Below are 13,262 nucleotides of genomic sequence, written 5' to 3'. Positions count from 1 at the left end.
GTAGCGTCATATTGCAGCACACCTTGCGGGCTGCCACAGAATTCTATGGTACGTTATTTAATTGTCAGGCATTGTTACCATTAGTGCTAGTTTGACCACGAGGTCATCTTTGAGAAGCATTTGATAGCCTTCAATATTGGCTCTACTAGAGAATGTAAAACCTTTTTTTTAAGAACATAGTATATGGAATTCATTTTAACAAATTTAGCTTAATTTGATTAATATCATGGTGTTTCTATTCCAAGAAAAACTAAACCCTCAGTTACCGTTAGGATGAAATAGAAAATATGGTGCTGTACAATGTGACGGTCGGGAGTAGATAACAGTACTAAGAGCATAACATTTCCACACCCTAATTGTAGTCTAACCAATATTCAGTGAAAATACAAATCTAATTGATTTATCAAGACCAGTCCCCATGTTTGTCTCAGAGCAGTGTGAAACGGGGCTGAAATAGTTGACCACAGCGGTTAGGCTATTGCTTCAAATCGTTTTGCTTCTAACTTCAATATGCTTTTTAAGTAAATAAATAAGACCTACATCACTTTTAACAGCACATTACTCAACACTAGTGAGACTCATGTCGCCTACGGTAGACCTACAGTATATCTAAAAATATTTCTTCCAATGATGTGACTCTGCTAATAATTACATTTAGAGGATTGGAATATTCTAAATTAATATCAAAGGGGCATTTTTCATTAGATATTCTCACAGACCATATTTGCCCTAAGGGGCTTTTATATAATTCTAAATGAATAATAATGATAATTGTGCGCCGCCCTATGGGACTCCCAATCACGGTTGGATGTGAAACAACCTGGATTCGAACCAGCGACTGTAGTGATGCCTCTTGCACTGAGATGCAGTGCCTTAGACCACTGCGCCACTCAGGAGCCATGATCAATATGACATACTGTACACTGCTCAAAAAAATAAAGGAAACACTAAAATAACACATCCTAGATCTGAATGAATGAAATATTCTTATTAAATACTTTTTTCTTCACATAGTTGAATATGCTGACAACAAAATCACACAAATTATCAATGAAAATTAAATTTATCAGGTCTGGGTTTAGAGTCACACTCAAAATTAAAGTGGAAAACCACACTACAGGCTGATCCAACTTTGATGTAATGTCGTTAAAACAAGTCAAAATGGGGCTCAGTAGTGTGTGTGGCCTCCACGTGCCTGTATGACCTCCCTACAACGCCTGGGCATGCTCCTGATGAGGTGGCGGATGGTCTCCTGAGGGATCTCCTCCCAGACCTTGACTAAAGCATCTGCCAACTCCTGGACAGTCTGTGGTGCAACGTGGCGTTGGTGGATGGAGCGAGACATGATGTCCCAGATGTGCTCAATTGGATTCAGGTCTGGGGAACGGGCGGGCCAGTCCATAGCATCAATGCCTTCCTCTTGCAGGAACTGCTGACACACTCCAGCCACATGAGGTCTAGCATTGTCTTGCATTAGGAGGAACCCAGGGCCAACCGCACCAGCATATGGTCTCACAAGGGGTCTGAGGATCTCATCTCGGTACCTAATGGCAGTCAGGCTACCTCTGGCGAGCACATGGAGGGCTGTGCGGCCCCTCAAAGAAATGCCAACCCACACCATGACTGACCCACCGCCAAACCGGTCATGCTGGAGGATGTTGCAGGCAGCAGAACGTTCTCCACGGCGTCTCCAGACTCTGTCACATGTGCTTAGTGTGAACCTGCTTTCATGTGAAGAGCACAGGGCGCCAGTGGCGAATTTGCCAATCTTGGTGTTCTCTGGCAAATGCCAAACGTCCTGCACAGTGTTGGGCTGTAAGCACAACCCCCACCTGTGGACGTCGGGCCCTCATACCACCCTCATGGAGTCTGTTTCTGACCGTTTGAGCAGACACATGCACATTTGTGGCCTGCTGGAGGTCATTGTGCAGGGCTCTGGCAGTGCTCCTCCTTGCACAAAGGCGGAGGTAGCGATCCTGCTGTTGGGTTGTTGCCCTCCTACGGCCTCCTCCACGTCTCCTGATGTACTGGCCTTTCTCCTGGTAGCGCCTCCATGCTCTGGACACTACGCTGACAGACACAGCAAGCCTTCTTGCCACAGCTCGCATTGATGTGCCATCCTGGATGAGCTGCACTACCTGAGAAGTGATTTTGACTTGGAGTTACATTGTGTTGTTTAAGTGTTCTCTTTATTTTTTTGAGCATTGTGTGTGTATATATATATAAATGAGTCGTGCTAATAGCCCATCCTAGAAACATTGTTTGCAGAATTCACAGCCAAAAAAACACTTGTGAAAAACAGGGTTAATAATAATATTACCATTTTCCCCTTCCACTTGTTAAAGGTTCCAATTGATAGTTTTTTTTAAATTAATTGGTATATTAGAGTTTAACCACAATATTTGTTGGATTATTTGTTCTGTCTTTTCTGGTGGATTAAATTGAAATTGCAACCAATCACGGCAGGTTGTGATACAGCCAACCTAACTAAGAAATACATTTGACGATACAATTCTCTCCCTACCCTCCTTGATAAGTCTATTGTCCTGCTAATAGCCCATAATGGTGCTGTACAACGTGACCGGTCGGGAGTAGGCTACAGTACTACAGTAAGAGCAAAATAATCCTAACATTTTCACACGCTAATTGTAGTCCAAGTTTCTCTTAGTGTAACAACAGTTTTAGTAAGTAATACTGACGAGTAGTAACAAAAACATAATTGACAGAGGAATAGTAATTCTTACACTATTGTTCTAAGTTCAATTACCTTCATCCTCATCATACAATTAATTGATATTCAATTTTGAAGTTGTGCACAATTATCAGTTTATATTTGGTTTATGTCGCCTATTCATTGTCAGACACAGTAGCGCCTTGGGACCCAAAAGCATAATCAGTGCTCGAACTACCCCTTGCACTGATCTGGAGCAATGAAGTAGTGACGCTGGGTACTGTACTAAACCACAAATTACCTCAAAGTCCCGCAGCATAATCGCAACACTTTTAGTTGAGCAACCACTGTAGGGCAGCATTATTAAATGTTAGAGACTGAATCCAAAGTGAGAGAAATCAGTGGGAAGTGATTCATATGCATAACATCAGTCCTCACTCACCCAGTCTACCTGGGGTTGCCCCCCCTTAAAACTGACACTGCATGCCACAGAGGCCAGACACTGACATGTGACAATGCCCCCCTCTAAGAATGTGCGCTAACCTGTCTGTCATTCAGAAGGGCAGCCATTGGCTGTGCTTTCACCTTGGCTCTTGGCGCTGGAAAAGCTAGTCATGGGCACCAATATGGAAAGTCTGTCAATCTGTTGCATTTTTTCCCCCAATACATTGAGAAATATAGGAATAAAAAAAAGGTGCATGCACCCTGTGAATGGTAGAAGAGGCACCATAAAGCTTTAAAGTCCTGCCTTAACTGGTGTAAAGGAACTCGGATGACATCCTTCGTGATTTAATGTGCCAGTCAATCCCCTCTGCGACTAGGGTACTTTATTGTCTGTGTTAGGAACCCCAGAAACCCATTTGACAAGTGGGAAGTGGAACATTGGCGTTTAATCTCTCCTTAAGGTTTATAGTGAATTTGTGCACCTGACGATATATTCACAACTCAGTGTATAGGATGGGAAGCGGTACCGAAGCGCCAAGTCTAGGTCCAAGAGGCTTCTAAACAGCTTCTACCCCCAAGCCATAAGACTCCTGAACATCTAATCAAATGGCTACCCAGACTATTTGCATTGCCCCTCCCCCTCTTTTACACCGCTGCTACTCTCTGTTGTTATCATCTATGCATAGTCACTTTAATAATAACTTTATCTACATGTACATATTACCTCAACTAACTGGTGTCCCCGCACATTGACTCTGTCCCGGTACCCCCCTGTATATAGTTTCGCTATTGTTATTTTACTGCTGCTCTTTAATTACTTGTTACTTTTATTTCTAATTCTTATCTGTATTTTTTTTCCAACTGCATTGTTGGTTAGGGGCTCATAAGTAAGCATTTCACTGTAAGGTTGATGGTGGAATGTTGTCCCTCTTCAATGGCTGTGCGAGTTCACTGGATATTGTCAGGAACTGATATACACTGTCGTACACGTCGATCCACAGCATCCCAAACATGCTAAATGGGTGACATGTATGGTAAGTATGCAGGCCATGGAAGAACTGGGACCTCATTCAGCTTCCAGGAATTGTGTACAGATCCTTGTGACATAGGGCCGGCCGTGCATTAGCCTGCTGAAACATGAGGTGATGGCAGCAGATGAATGGCACGAAAATGGGCCTCGGGATCTCGTCACGGTATCTCTGTGCATTCAAATTGCTGTCGATAAAATGTACTTGTTCGTTGTCTGTAGCTTATGCCTGCCCATACCATAACCCCACCGCCACCATAAGTCTGTTCACAATGTTGACATCAGCAAACCGCTTGCCCACATGACGCCATACACGTGGTCTGCGTCCAATCATGCAGTCAGCATGCCAATTGCATGCTCCCTCATCAGTGGCATTGTGTTGTGACAGAACTGCACATTTTAGAGTGGCCTTTTGTTGTCCCCAGCACAAGGTGCACCTGTGTAATGATCATGCTGTTTAATCAGCTTCTTGATATGCCACACCTGTCACGTGGATGGATTATTCTGGCAAAGGATAAATGCTCACTAACAGGGATGTAAACTAATCTGTGCCCAAAAAAATAAGAGATGTTTTTTGTGCGTATGGAACATTTCTGGGATCTTTTATTTCAGCTCATGAAACAAGGGACCAACATGTTACGTTTATATTTGTGTTCAGTATATTTCCAGTAATACCTTGAGCCTAATTTTAAAGCTGCACTATGATGTCGCTCTATAATTAGCACCCACAAAACACAAGGGCCTCAACACAAGCACTTCATCCATCGTGCAAAGTTGTTCCTTAAACTGCATATAGACGGGTTGGTGGTACAGGAACAGAAATAACGAGTGTGCAACTATGGGGCAAAACATAAGGAATGGCCTAAATTGTTGACAACATGTAAGCTATGTATAGTCTCCAATGTTTATTGAAAACATCAATACATTTGCACAATTAGCACTTGTTTCTCAAATGCTTTGTTACAGTTGTTGGTTAGCTAACTTGCACATTTTTGCCATATTAGCATTGACATGAAACCAGTCGAAATACCTCAAAACAGGACATGGTATCAAGAACAATATGAAACTATCTGCAACGAGCCACTTAAGATTCCACACATGGCAGTTACTTGTCATTCTTGCTAACAGTCTGGCCATCCAGAATCACAACAACACGCTGACTTCTACCCCGTGGAAGAGCGCACATTTTCGTGATGTTGTCAGCTAACCCATCTATAACTGCTAGTCACCGTGATTGGTTAACGTCAAATCCGCGCTTACACAACAACATTCCTGTTGTATGCAAATCATATTTCAAGATCTCTCTCTAACCCCAACACCTCTTTAATCTCTGTATTCCCCCTGCTTTCTTTTCTTGTTTTCAGATCCTGGAGTTGGTCAAGGGAATGCACTATCAGCTGGCCTGCCAGAAGTACTTTGAACTGACGCACAGTGTAAGGACGGCTTTCATTTGGGGCCAGATGTAATTGGGGTGGCCTGCCTGCTATTGTGGGGACCGGAGGGAGGGCCCCGCAGGATATGCATGAAGCCTCTGGAGGGAGGGGCCTCCAGCTCTGTAATCACATCCATCATTAGCTGTCATATCCATTTAACTTGTATGGGTTAATTATGGCACTTTAAATTAATTTAGCCCCTAATAAATTTCATTTATTTGATCTAATACCTTTTAGTGGAGAACCTTTTAGATCAGCAGTTTCAGTCACATTCAAGGCTTTTAATATTCAGGCCTTATTTAGGAGGGAGAAAAATGTATGGGAAATAATCAGGGTAGAGCTTGTTCTTATTGCTGTTTGTCTTGTAAGGGGTTGCTGTTATGCACGTTGATCATAGCAATTGCTTACATACGTCTGTGTTATTTCCAGCAACCCATAAAAGTATTTTTTGGGTCAGTGCTATTGGGAAAAGCAAATGAATGGAAGCGCGTCTCCGATACTTGTTGACAATTCGCGTGATTTTCCGTGCTGCACTGTTTATTGTATTTAAATTGGAAGCTCTACAGACTGACGGACTGGGGAGAGAGATGGCGGGGTTTTTTTTTTTTTTCAGTGAGAAAGCAATAATCTAGAGATGTCAGTCAGGATTAGTTCTTTAACACGTGCCCCTGTCCCTCAGCGTTCAACGCAGCTGAAGTGACAGAATCCTGATGAGAATGTGGGCACGTAGCACCAAGATGTAAATGTTGACTATCTGCTATGTGACAGTTTAATTTGACTGAGTTGGGGAAGGAGAGAGGGGAGCAGTCTTTGATGTGAATGTTGGAGGTAAACTTTTCAGAATGTTTGCCATCGCTCTGGTGCAAAGTTTATTCTGAGAAGCTAATATCCTCGGATCACATTTCAATCTGATAACCCAGGAAAAGTACATGTAAAGCACTTTATACCGTAATCCCAAAAATATTTTAAAGGACAGATTTATGATAAAAAAAAGATTGTGATTTAATAAGGTTTTAGATTACCTAGCCTTTTTTGGGCACATTTATGATAGTCGTGTTCTTTTCTTAAACTCCATTTCATCATTGCACATTGAAACTTTAGACCTCACAAGACCCATTTGTTGCCAGTTTCAGAGTTAGAGCCAAAATGCACCTTGAAAGTCAGTCCGATGAAAGTCACTTTGCTTCTTGACGAAAACACTTCCCCAGCCAAGCAAAGGACAATGTGTCTGCAGGGACCTAGCTACACCGATGGGTGGGTGGGTCACATTGTTTCTGGTTACCAGCCTAAATTATCTTTATTGGTTGATGTAATACTCCCATCACAGCCTTCTAATGGCTTCAGCTCTACTCAACTTCTTTGCCTTACTTACAAGACCTACAGTTGAAGTCGGAAGTTTACATACACTTAGGTTGGAGTCATTAAAACTCATTTTTCAACCACTCCACAAATTTCTTGTTAACAAACTATAGTTTTGGCGAGTCGGTTAGGACATCTACTTTGTGCATGACACAAGTCATTTTTCCAACAATTGTTTACAGACAAATTATTTCACTTATAATTCACTGTATCACAATTTCAGTGGGTCAGAAGTTTACATGCACTAAGTTGACTGTGCCTTTAAACAGCTTGGACAATTCCAGAAAATTATGTCATGGCTTTAGAAGCTTCTGATAGGCTGATTGACATAATTTTAGTCAATTGGAGGTGTACCTGTGGATGTATTTCAAGGCCTACCTTCAAACTCTGTGCCTCTTTGCTTGACATCATGGGACAATCAAAAGAAATCAGCCAAGACCTCAGAAAAAAATTGTGGACCTCCACAAGTCTGGTTCATCCTTGGGAGCAATTTCCAAACGTCTTAAAGTACCACGTTCATCTGTACAAACAATAGTACGCAAATATAAACACCATGGGATCACGCAGCCGTCATACCACTCAGGAAGTAGATGCATTCTGTCCCCTAGAGATGAAAGTACTTTGGTGCAAAATGTGCAAATTAATCCCAGAACAACAGCAAAGGACCTTGTGAAGATGCTGGAGGAAACAGGTACAAAAGTAGCTATATCGTCAGTAAACGAGTCCTATATCGACATAACCTGAAAGGTCGCTCAGCAAGGAAGAAGCCACTGCTCCAAAACCGCCTTTAAAAAAGCCAGACTACGGTTTGCAACTGCACATGGGGACAAAGATCATACTTTTTGGAGAAATGTCCTCTGGTCTGATAAAACAGAACTGTTTGGCCATAATGACGATCGTTATGTTTGGAGGAAAAAGGGGGATGCTTGCAAGCAGAAGAACACCATCCCAACCGTGAAGCACGGGGATGGCAGCATCATGTTGTGGGGGTGCTTTGCTGCAGGAGGGACTTATGTGGATATATTGAAGCAACATCTCAAGACATCAGTCTTGAAGTTAAAGCTTGGTCGCAAATGGGTATTCCAAATGGACAATGACCCCAAGCATACTTCCAAAGTTGTGGCAAAATGGCTTAAGGACAACAAAGTCAAGGTATTGGAGTGGCCATCACAAAGCCCTGACCTCAATCCCATAGAAAGTGTTTGGACAGAACTGAAAAGGCGTGTGCGAAGAAGGAGGCCTACACACCTGACTTAGTTACACCAGCTCTGTCAGAAAGAATGGGCAGAAAATTCACCCAACTTATTGTGGGAAGCTTGTGGAGGCTACCCAAAACGTTTGACCCAAGTTAACCAATTTAAAGGCAATGCTACCAAATACATTGGCTAAGGTGTATGTTAACTTCCGACCTCAACTGTAGATGTCTAGACTCGATAGTATCATAGATGTCCTTAATCTAGTCCACTATTGCAATTTATCTGTTTGGTAATTAACCTAAGGGTTATGATTAATATTTGTGGGGCTTGTTTCTCCTTGTTGTAATATACTCACATTGTCACAGAGAACAATTTAAATGCCTCTAATGGTGTTTCAGTAAACTGTGTCATTGCTTTCCAAGATCATCATTCATTGGACCCTCTGGAGGAATGAAACGGTGCTCTGGGTCATAGGTGCTGACTAATAGCCTGGAGCTGGAGCTGTACAGTCAGAGGGTCCCAGGGATAATTCCCCTGGAATAAATAAGATGGCAGCTCTGATAAACAGTGTGCTCTAACAGCCTTTGAAAGATAAATGGAACCCCCCACCACCTCCGAAATGAAAAATCCACATTTATGACATTCACGAGTCATATTTTAGTCCTGTCGTCCAAACTGCATGTTTGTGACATTAATACACATTGTGAAAGAATTGTTATTTTGTGTGGAGGGTATGGGCAATCCCACCAATATACGACCCCTAATCTTTAAATGATTGTCATAATGTGGCACAAAGACTACCAACTTGTTTCTCCCTTACCTGCCACTGGGAGAATTAAGTATCTGCCACGTCCTATAGTGATGGGGGTCAAAATTGATAGTCACATTTCGCAATGTTATTGATATTTACCTCTTTTTTTTTTTGCTACTGCAGGTACAACCGACTAGCGCTAGTCAGTTGTACCTGCGCCAAAACGCCTGTATTTTTTTAAACCTATAGAATCGCAATACATATTGTATGACCGCCCTAATGTCCTACCTGGTTCCAGATCTGTGGGTTTGTACAGATAGATCTGTTGTTCCTCCCTCCTTGGCAGCGTTTATTAAAGGTCAAAATATAATACTTCACTGATTAAATATTTACACAGGAGCAATAAATCAAACAATAGAAAGAGTAATGAAATGGCAAGCTCCGAGATGCTTCACCTCGGATTATGGGAGCAGGAGGGTGCTGCAGCAGCAAAATTATTCAAAGATTGATTTGTTTCTGATCTTGGGTTCGGATTGTTTCATGTTTATGCATTTGTCATTTGTCACATCCAGAAGGCCAAGTGCTATGTGGTAATGCTGAGACAGATCTGCATGTAATGGATTGCACAGTTCTGTACTTGTGAAACCTGTGGCTCTGAGATTTTTCCACTCTTTAATAAGTTTAATGCACAGACAGTGAACAGAGACAGGACAGTTAACAGGAGAAATTAGATGGGGGTTTTCTCTTAAATGAGTAGGGTACTTGTTTCTTTTAATGTTTCTGTAAGGAGTTTATTCCCATCAAGTACTGCTGAGATATGTAGGCGTACATGTGGACCCACGCTGGTTCAAATACAGCCGAGCAGTCAGCTTGTATTTGCCTCGCTAGACAAAGGAATTGAACAATGATCTCAAGGTGATGGCAGGAGAGGGACTTAAATTGCCCTCATGCTTCGGAGTCTAAACAGTTCGGAAGAGTTCGTACATATATTATGACGACATTTTGTGGCGTTTTGGTTCATCAGTGATTGGTCAGTAGGGAATCAATACTAGTTTTAATTTTTTAATTAAGAAATACTTCACCAAACATCTTAGTAAGATGTAAAATCGCCAAAAACGTCAAAATGAATGGAAATATCTTAGACTATTTTAAGGTGTAAACTGGCTACGGCGTCTCAAAATGGACCAACAGTACTATTGCTGCTCTTTTTCTTGTTTCTCAAGCGAAGGTCTTTTAAGGGAGTATGCGAGCACACTCGTTCGGCTAGGCGCCAGCCGAATTGAAACATGCTGACACCTTATTCAGGGAGACTTGTTTTTAAAGCCGGTGTGTTCCCTCCCAATCACACTGTCTGGCTTGAAATAGGAGGGAGGAATTGCATCAGTTCAGAACACCAGAACAATGCCATTTAGTTAAACAACTGAAGCAGAGTTGTCTTTCTGACACTTCTGTCCAAGGTATTCTTTTTACCGTCTGACACCTAACAAAATTTGTTTCTGTTGTGTCCAGATTGAGGACTCTGGGTTTTCACTCAATCACCCCAACCAGTACTTCATGGAGAGCCAGAAGCTGCTAGGCGGTCCCGGGGCTGGGGTGAAGGTGGAAGTGAAGCGGGAGGACAACCCTGCCACCAAACCCCCCAACCCGTCCCCTCACCAAACACCAGGACCAGGGAACCTCCCTCAGGAGGTGGCAGCAGAAATAACAGAGGACCTGGATTCTTTCTTCCAAGATGCCTGATAACATTTCCTTACTATGTAGATTTGAATAAGCTCCCATCCAGTCAAATGTTTTTTTACCAAGAATAATGATTTTCTATTCTTCTCAAAGGTTCAACGCTGTCCTCTGTTTTACATGTACGTAGTAATAAAGTTGAAAATATGAAGATCTTCTCTTTGGTGCTTATTTGTTGGTTGACAAATGCAACACAATAACAAGCAAAAGATGAATCTTGACCTTAACCTCAATCTTGGGATTCACCAACAGTGGGACTACAATTCTCAAACCTGAACTTTGGAACGGTTGGATGCTCTTTCTAATAAATTGCTGTGATGTATCTACAGTTTTTCTCCCTGTTTGAAAGCTGACATTGGTGCAATTCTATTAATTTTGAAATAGTCTGGGAATGGTGTTGCCTCCCTTTTTTCTCTTCTGCGAGGCCCATTGCCTGCTCATTGGTCTATGACCAGAAAATATCCTAGCTGCCACAGAAGCAATGTCATTGTTTTTGCTCACAAGGGATTAACCTAACGTAGCAGGTGTAAAATAAATGCCTGAAACTAGATCCCCTATATACTGGTCGAGAATTAAAAACACTGTCGGTGGAGTCTCTTCTGCACTGTTCAACCAATCCAGTAAATGTTGAGGAGGAGTTAAGTTAGTGTTGCCTTGTTAACGTTCCAAAAGTGGAAGTTGTTACAGGCTCTCTTTCCATTTCCCTTGAAAACCAGAACAAGGATGGATACAAGTAAACACAAAACACAAGTTGTATTGCACTGCCTTGGAATACGCTTGATGCAATTTACCCAAACCCTGTCTTGTAAGGCCTCTTGGCTAAATTACAGGTGAAAAATGTTAGTTGCCCATAACCAAAGTGGTGTTTAAATTGCTAATATGTCTTTCAAATCTTTATCACATACTTACTCTATTGGTTATTCAATTCACATCAGACCACAACATATACAATATCAGAGAATTCTGCACAGTGTAACTTGTCAAATTTGATCAATTATGTTAGTTTCATGTTTAGAAATGTGCTCGATGTTGAGAGATTTGAATATACTATATGTAGTTCATGTTGAGCTTACGAGCTTCTATGGCTTTTTCATGTAGCACTCCAGACAAACCTAGCATGACTATCTACTCTAAGTAGCCCAGAGATCTTTACCAGTTTACAATTGCACTGCTTAGGCAAAACCCTGTCTTTATTTAAACCCTTGTGTGAAGTGGCATATACAAGGTTGTGTTCAAGGTCACTGGATGCAATTTTATTTAGGTTTTTCCTGGAGTTTTCCACAGCCTAAGCTGGTATATAATGTCAAGCATTTTCTCCTCCCAAAACATGTCCGCTTTTAGATGGATATATTGGCTTGTAATTAATGTACAAACTAATCAAGATGGACTGTGTTTAATGCTTGATCAAATTGGATAATGGCTTATGGACCTGCATTAGAATATAAATGCAGCACAATATTAATTATAACACTGCCTTGTGATTCTTTTCCTTTCGAATTTACTCCAATAAGTCTACGCACAGCATGTCCACAATACCCTATGCCCCCCCCACCCACCCTCCTAGATGTTTCAGTAATGGTGTTTGTGTTCTCCTCCATCCTTCTCACTGTGCCCTATACAATCTACCCTCTCACTCACTCTGCCCTCGCCTGTACAAGCTCGTCACCCCTCTCTCCCAGTGCTCTGTAACAAGCTCTGCAGGCTAAATGTAGAGTCAATTAGAGACCCAGAGGAGAGGGACCTGCATTGTGAATTTAAATGGGTCCCCCTGGTAGGCCAAGGGAAAGTAATGGTGCCTTTTCTGCAGTCAAATTCCCTAATGGCCTTATGGGTGGAATGTTATTAAGATTTTTCATAATGAATAAACACTTTTTTTTATGCCAAACGTTCTGTGTTTCTATGTCAAACGGTTTTGTTATATTTCAGTCTTCTGTGATGTGTATATAAAGTGTAATATTGGGATGCAAACTCAAAATGGAATACAGTTCCTCTCTATATCTAACATGGTACAGGTGTATTGTTTTTAAGCCCGTATCCATGTGTGTGAGGTGTATACTTTTGTTTCAAAGTAGATTTGTTTAAGACTACCAAGAAACACTGTGACCCTGTTTTAGCCCACAATAGTAAAAGGTTCAGGGACAAATTGAGCTATTAATACTTACACCTTTATGTAACTGCATATTACTTTAACTTTTTTTTGTAACAAAGGCTGTCCAAGAATTCATGTAATTCAGTTGAAGTCATGGAAGGTTCAATCACTAATGGTTTATGGTAGCGTGATGGTACTTGAGTGACTTATTTTTGATAGCGGATGCTGTGGCTCGGGTAAAAAGTTTAGAGTTAGGTGCCATGGTTTTCCTGTGGTAGCTGTATGCAGAAAATAATTCCATATGTTCATCAAATGGTATTGTGCACATATTCTGTCCGTATTCTAAAACATCTACAGTGCCTTGCGAAAGTATTCGGCCCCCTTGAACTTTGCGCCCTTTTGCCACATTTCAGGCTTCAAACATAAAGATATAAAACTGTATTTTTTTGTGAAGAATCAACAACAAGTGGGACACAATCATGAAGTGGAATGACATTTATTGGATATTTCAAACTTTTTAAACAAATCAAAAACTGAAAAATTGGGCGTGCAAAATTA

At 41.5% G+C, this 13,262-nt stretch overlaps 1 protein-coding gene across 1 annotated transcript in view; it reads left to right on the top strand.

Annotated features, from left to right (window-relative positions):
- The window catches only part of prim2 (DNA primase subunit 2), a 104,899-nt gene extending 94,133 nt beyond the window's left edge, over positions 1–10,766 (top strand). The window contains exons 13-14 of the mRNA XM_021580908.3: positions 5,507–5,575; positions 10,391–10,766. Of these exons, the coding sequence (XP_021436583.3) occupies positions 5,507–5,575; positions 10,391–10,621 (300 nt within the window). The 3' untranslated portion in view covers positions 10,622–10,766. The remainder of the gene's footprint in view (positions 1–5,506; positions 5,576–10,390) is intronic.
- The last annotated feature ends 2,496 nt before the right edge of the window (positions 10,767–13,262 follow it).

The sequence above is a fragment of the Oncorhynchus mykiss genome, chromosome 23 (assembly GCF_057628025.1).
Source record: "Oncorhynchus mykiss isolate SJ-2025 chromosome 23, ASM5762802v1, whole genome shotgun sequence".
Lineage (NCBI taxonomy): Eukaryota > Metazoa > Chordata > Actinopteri > Salmoniformes > Salmonidae > Oncorhynchus > Oncorhynchus mykiss.
Note: the sequence above shows the minus strand (reverse complement) of the source record. Positions and strands in the feature narration are given on the sequence as shown.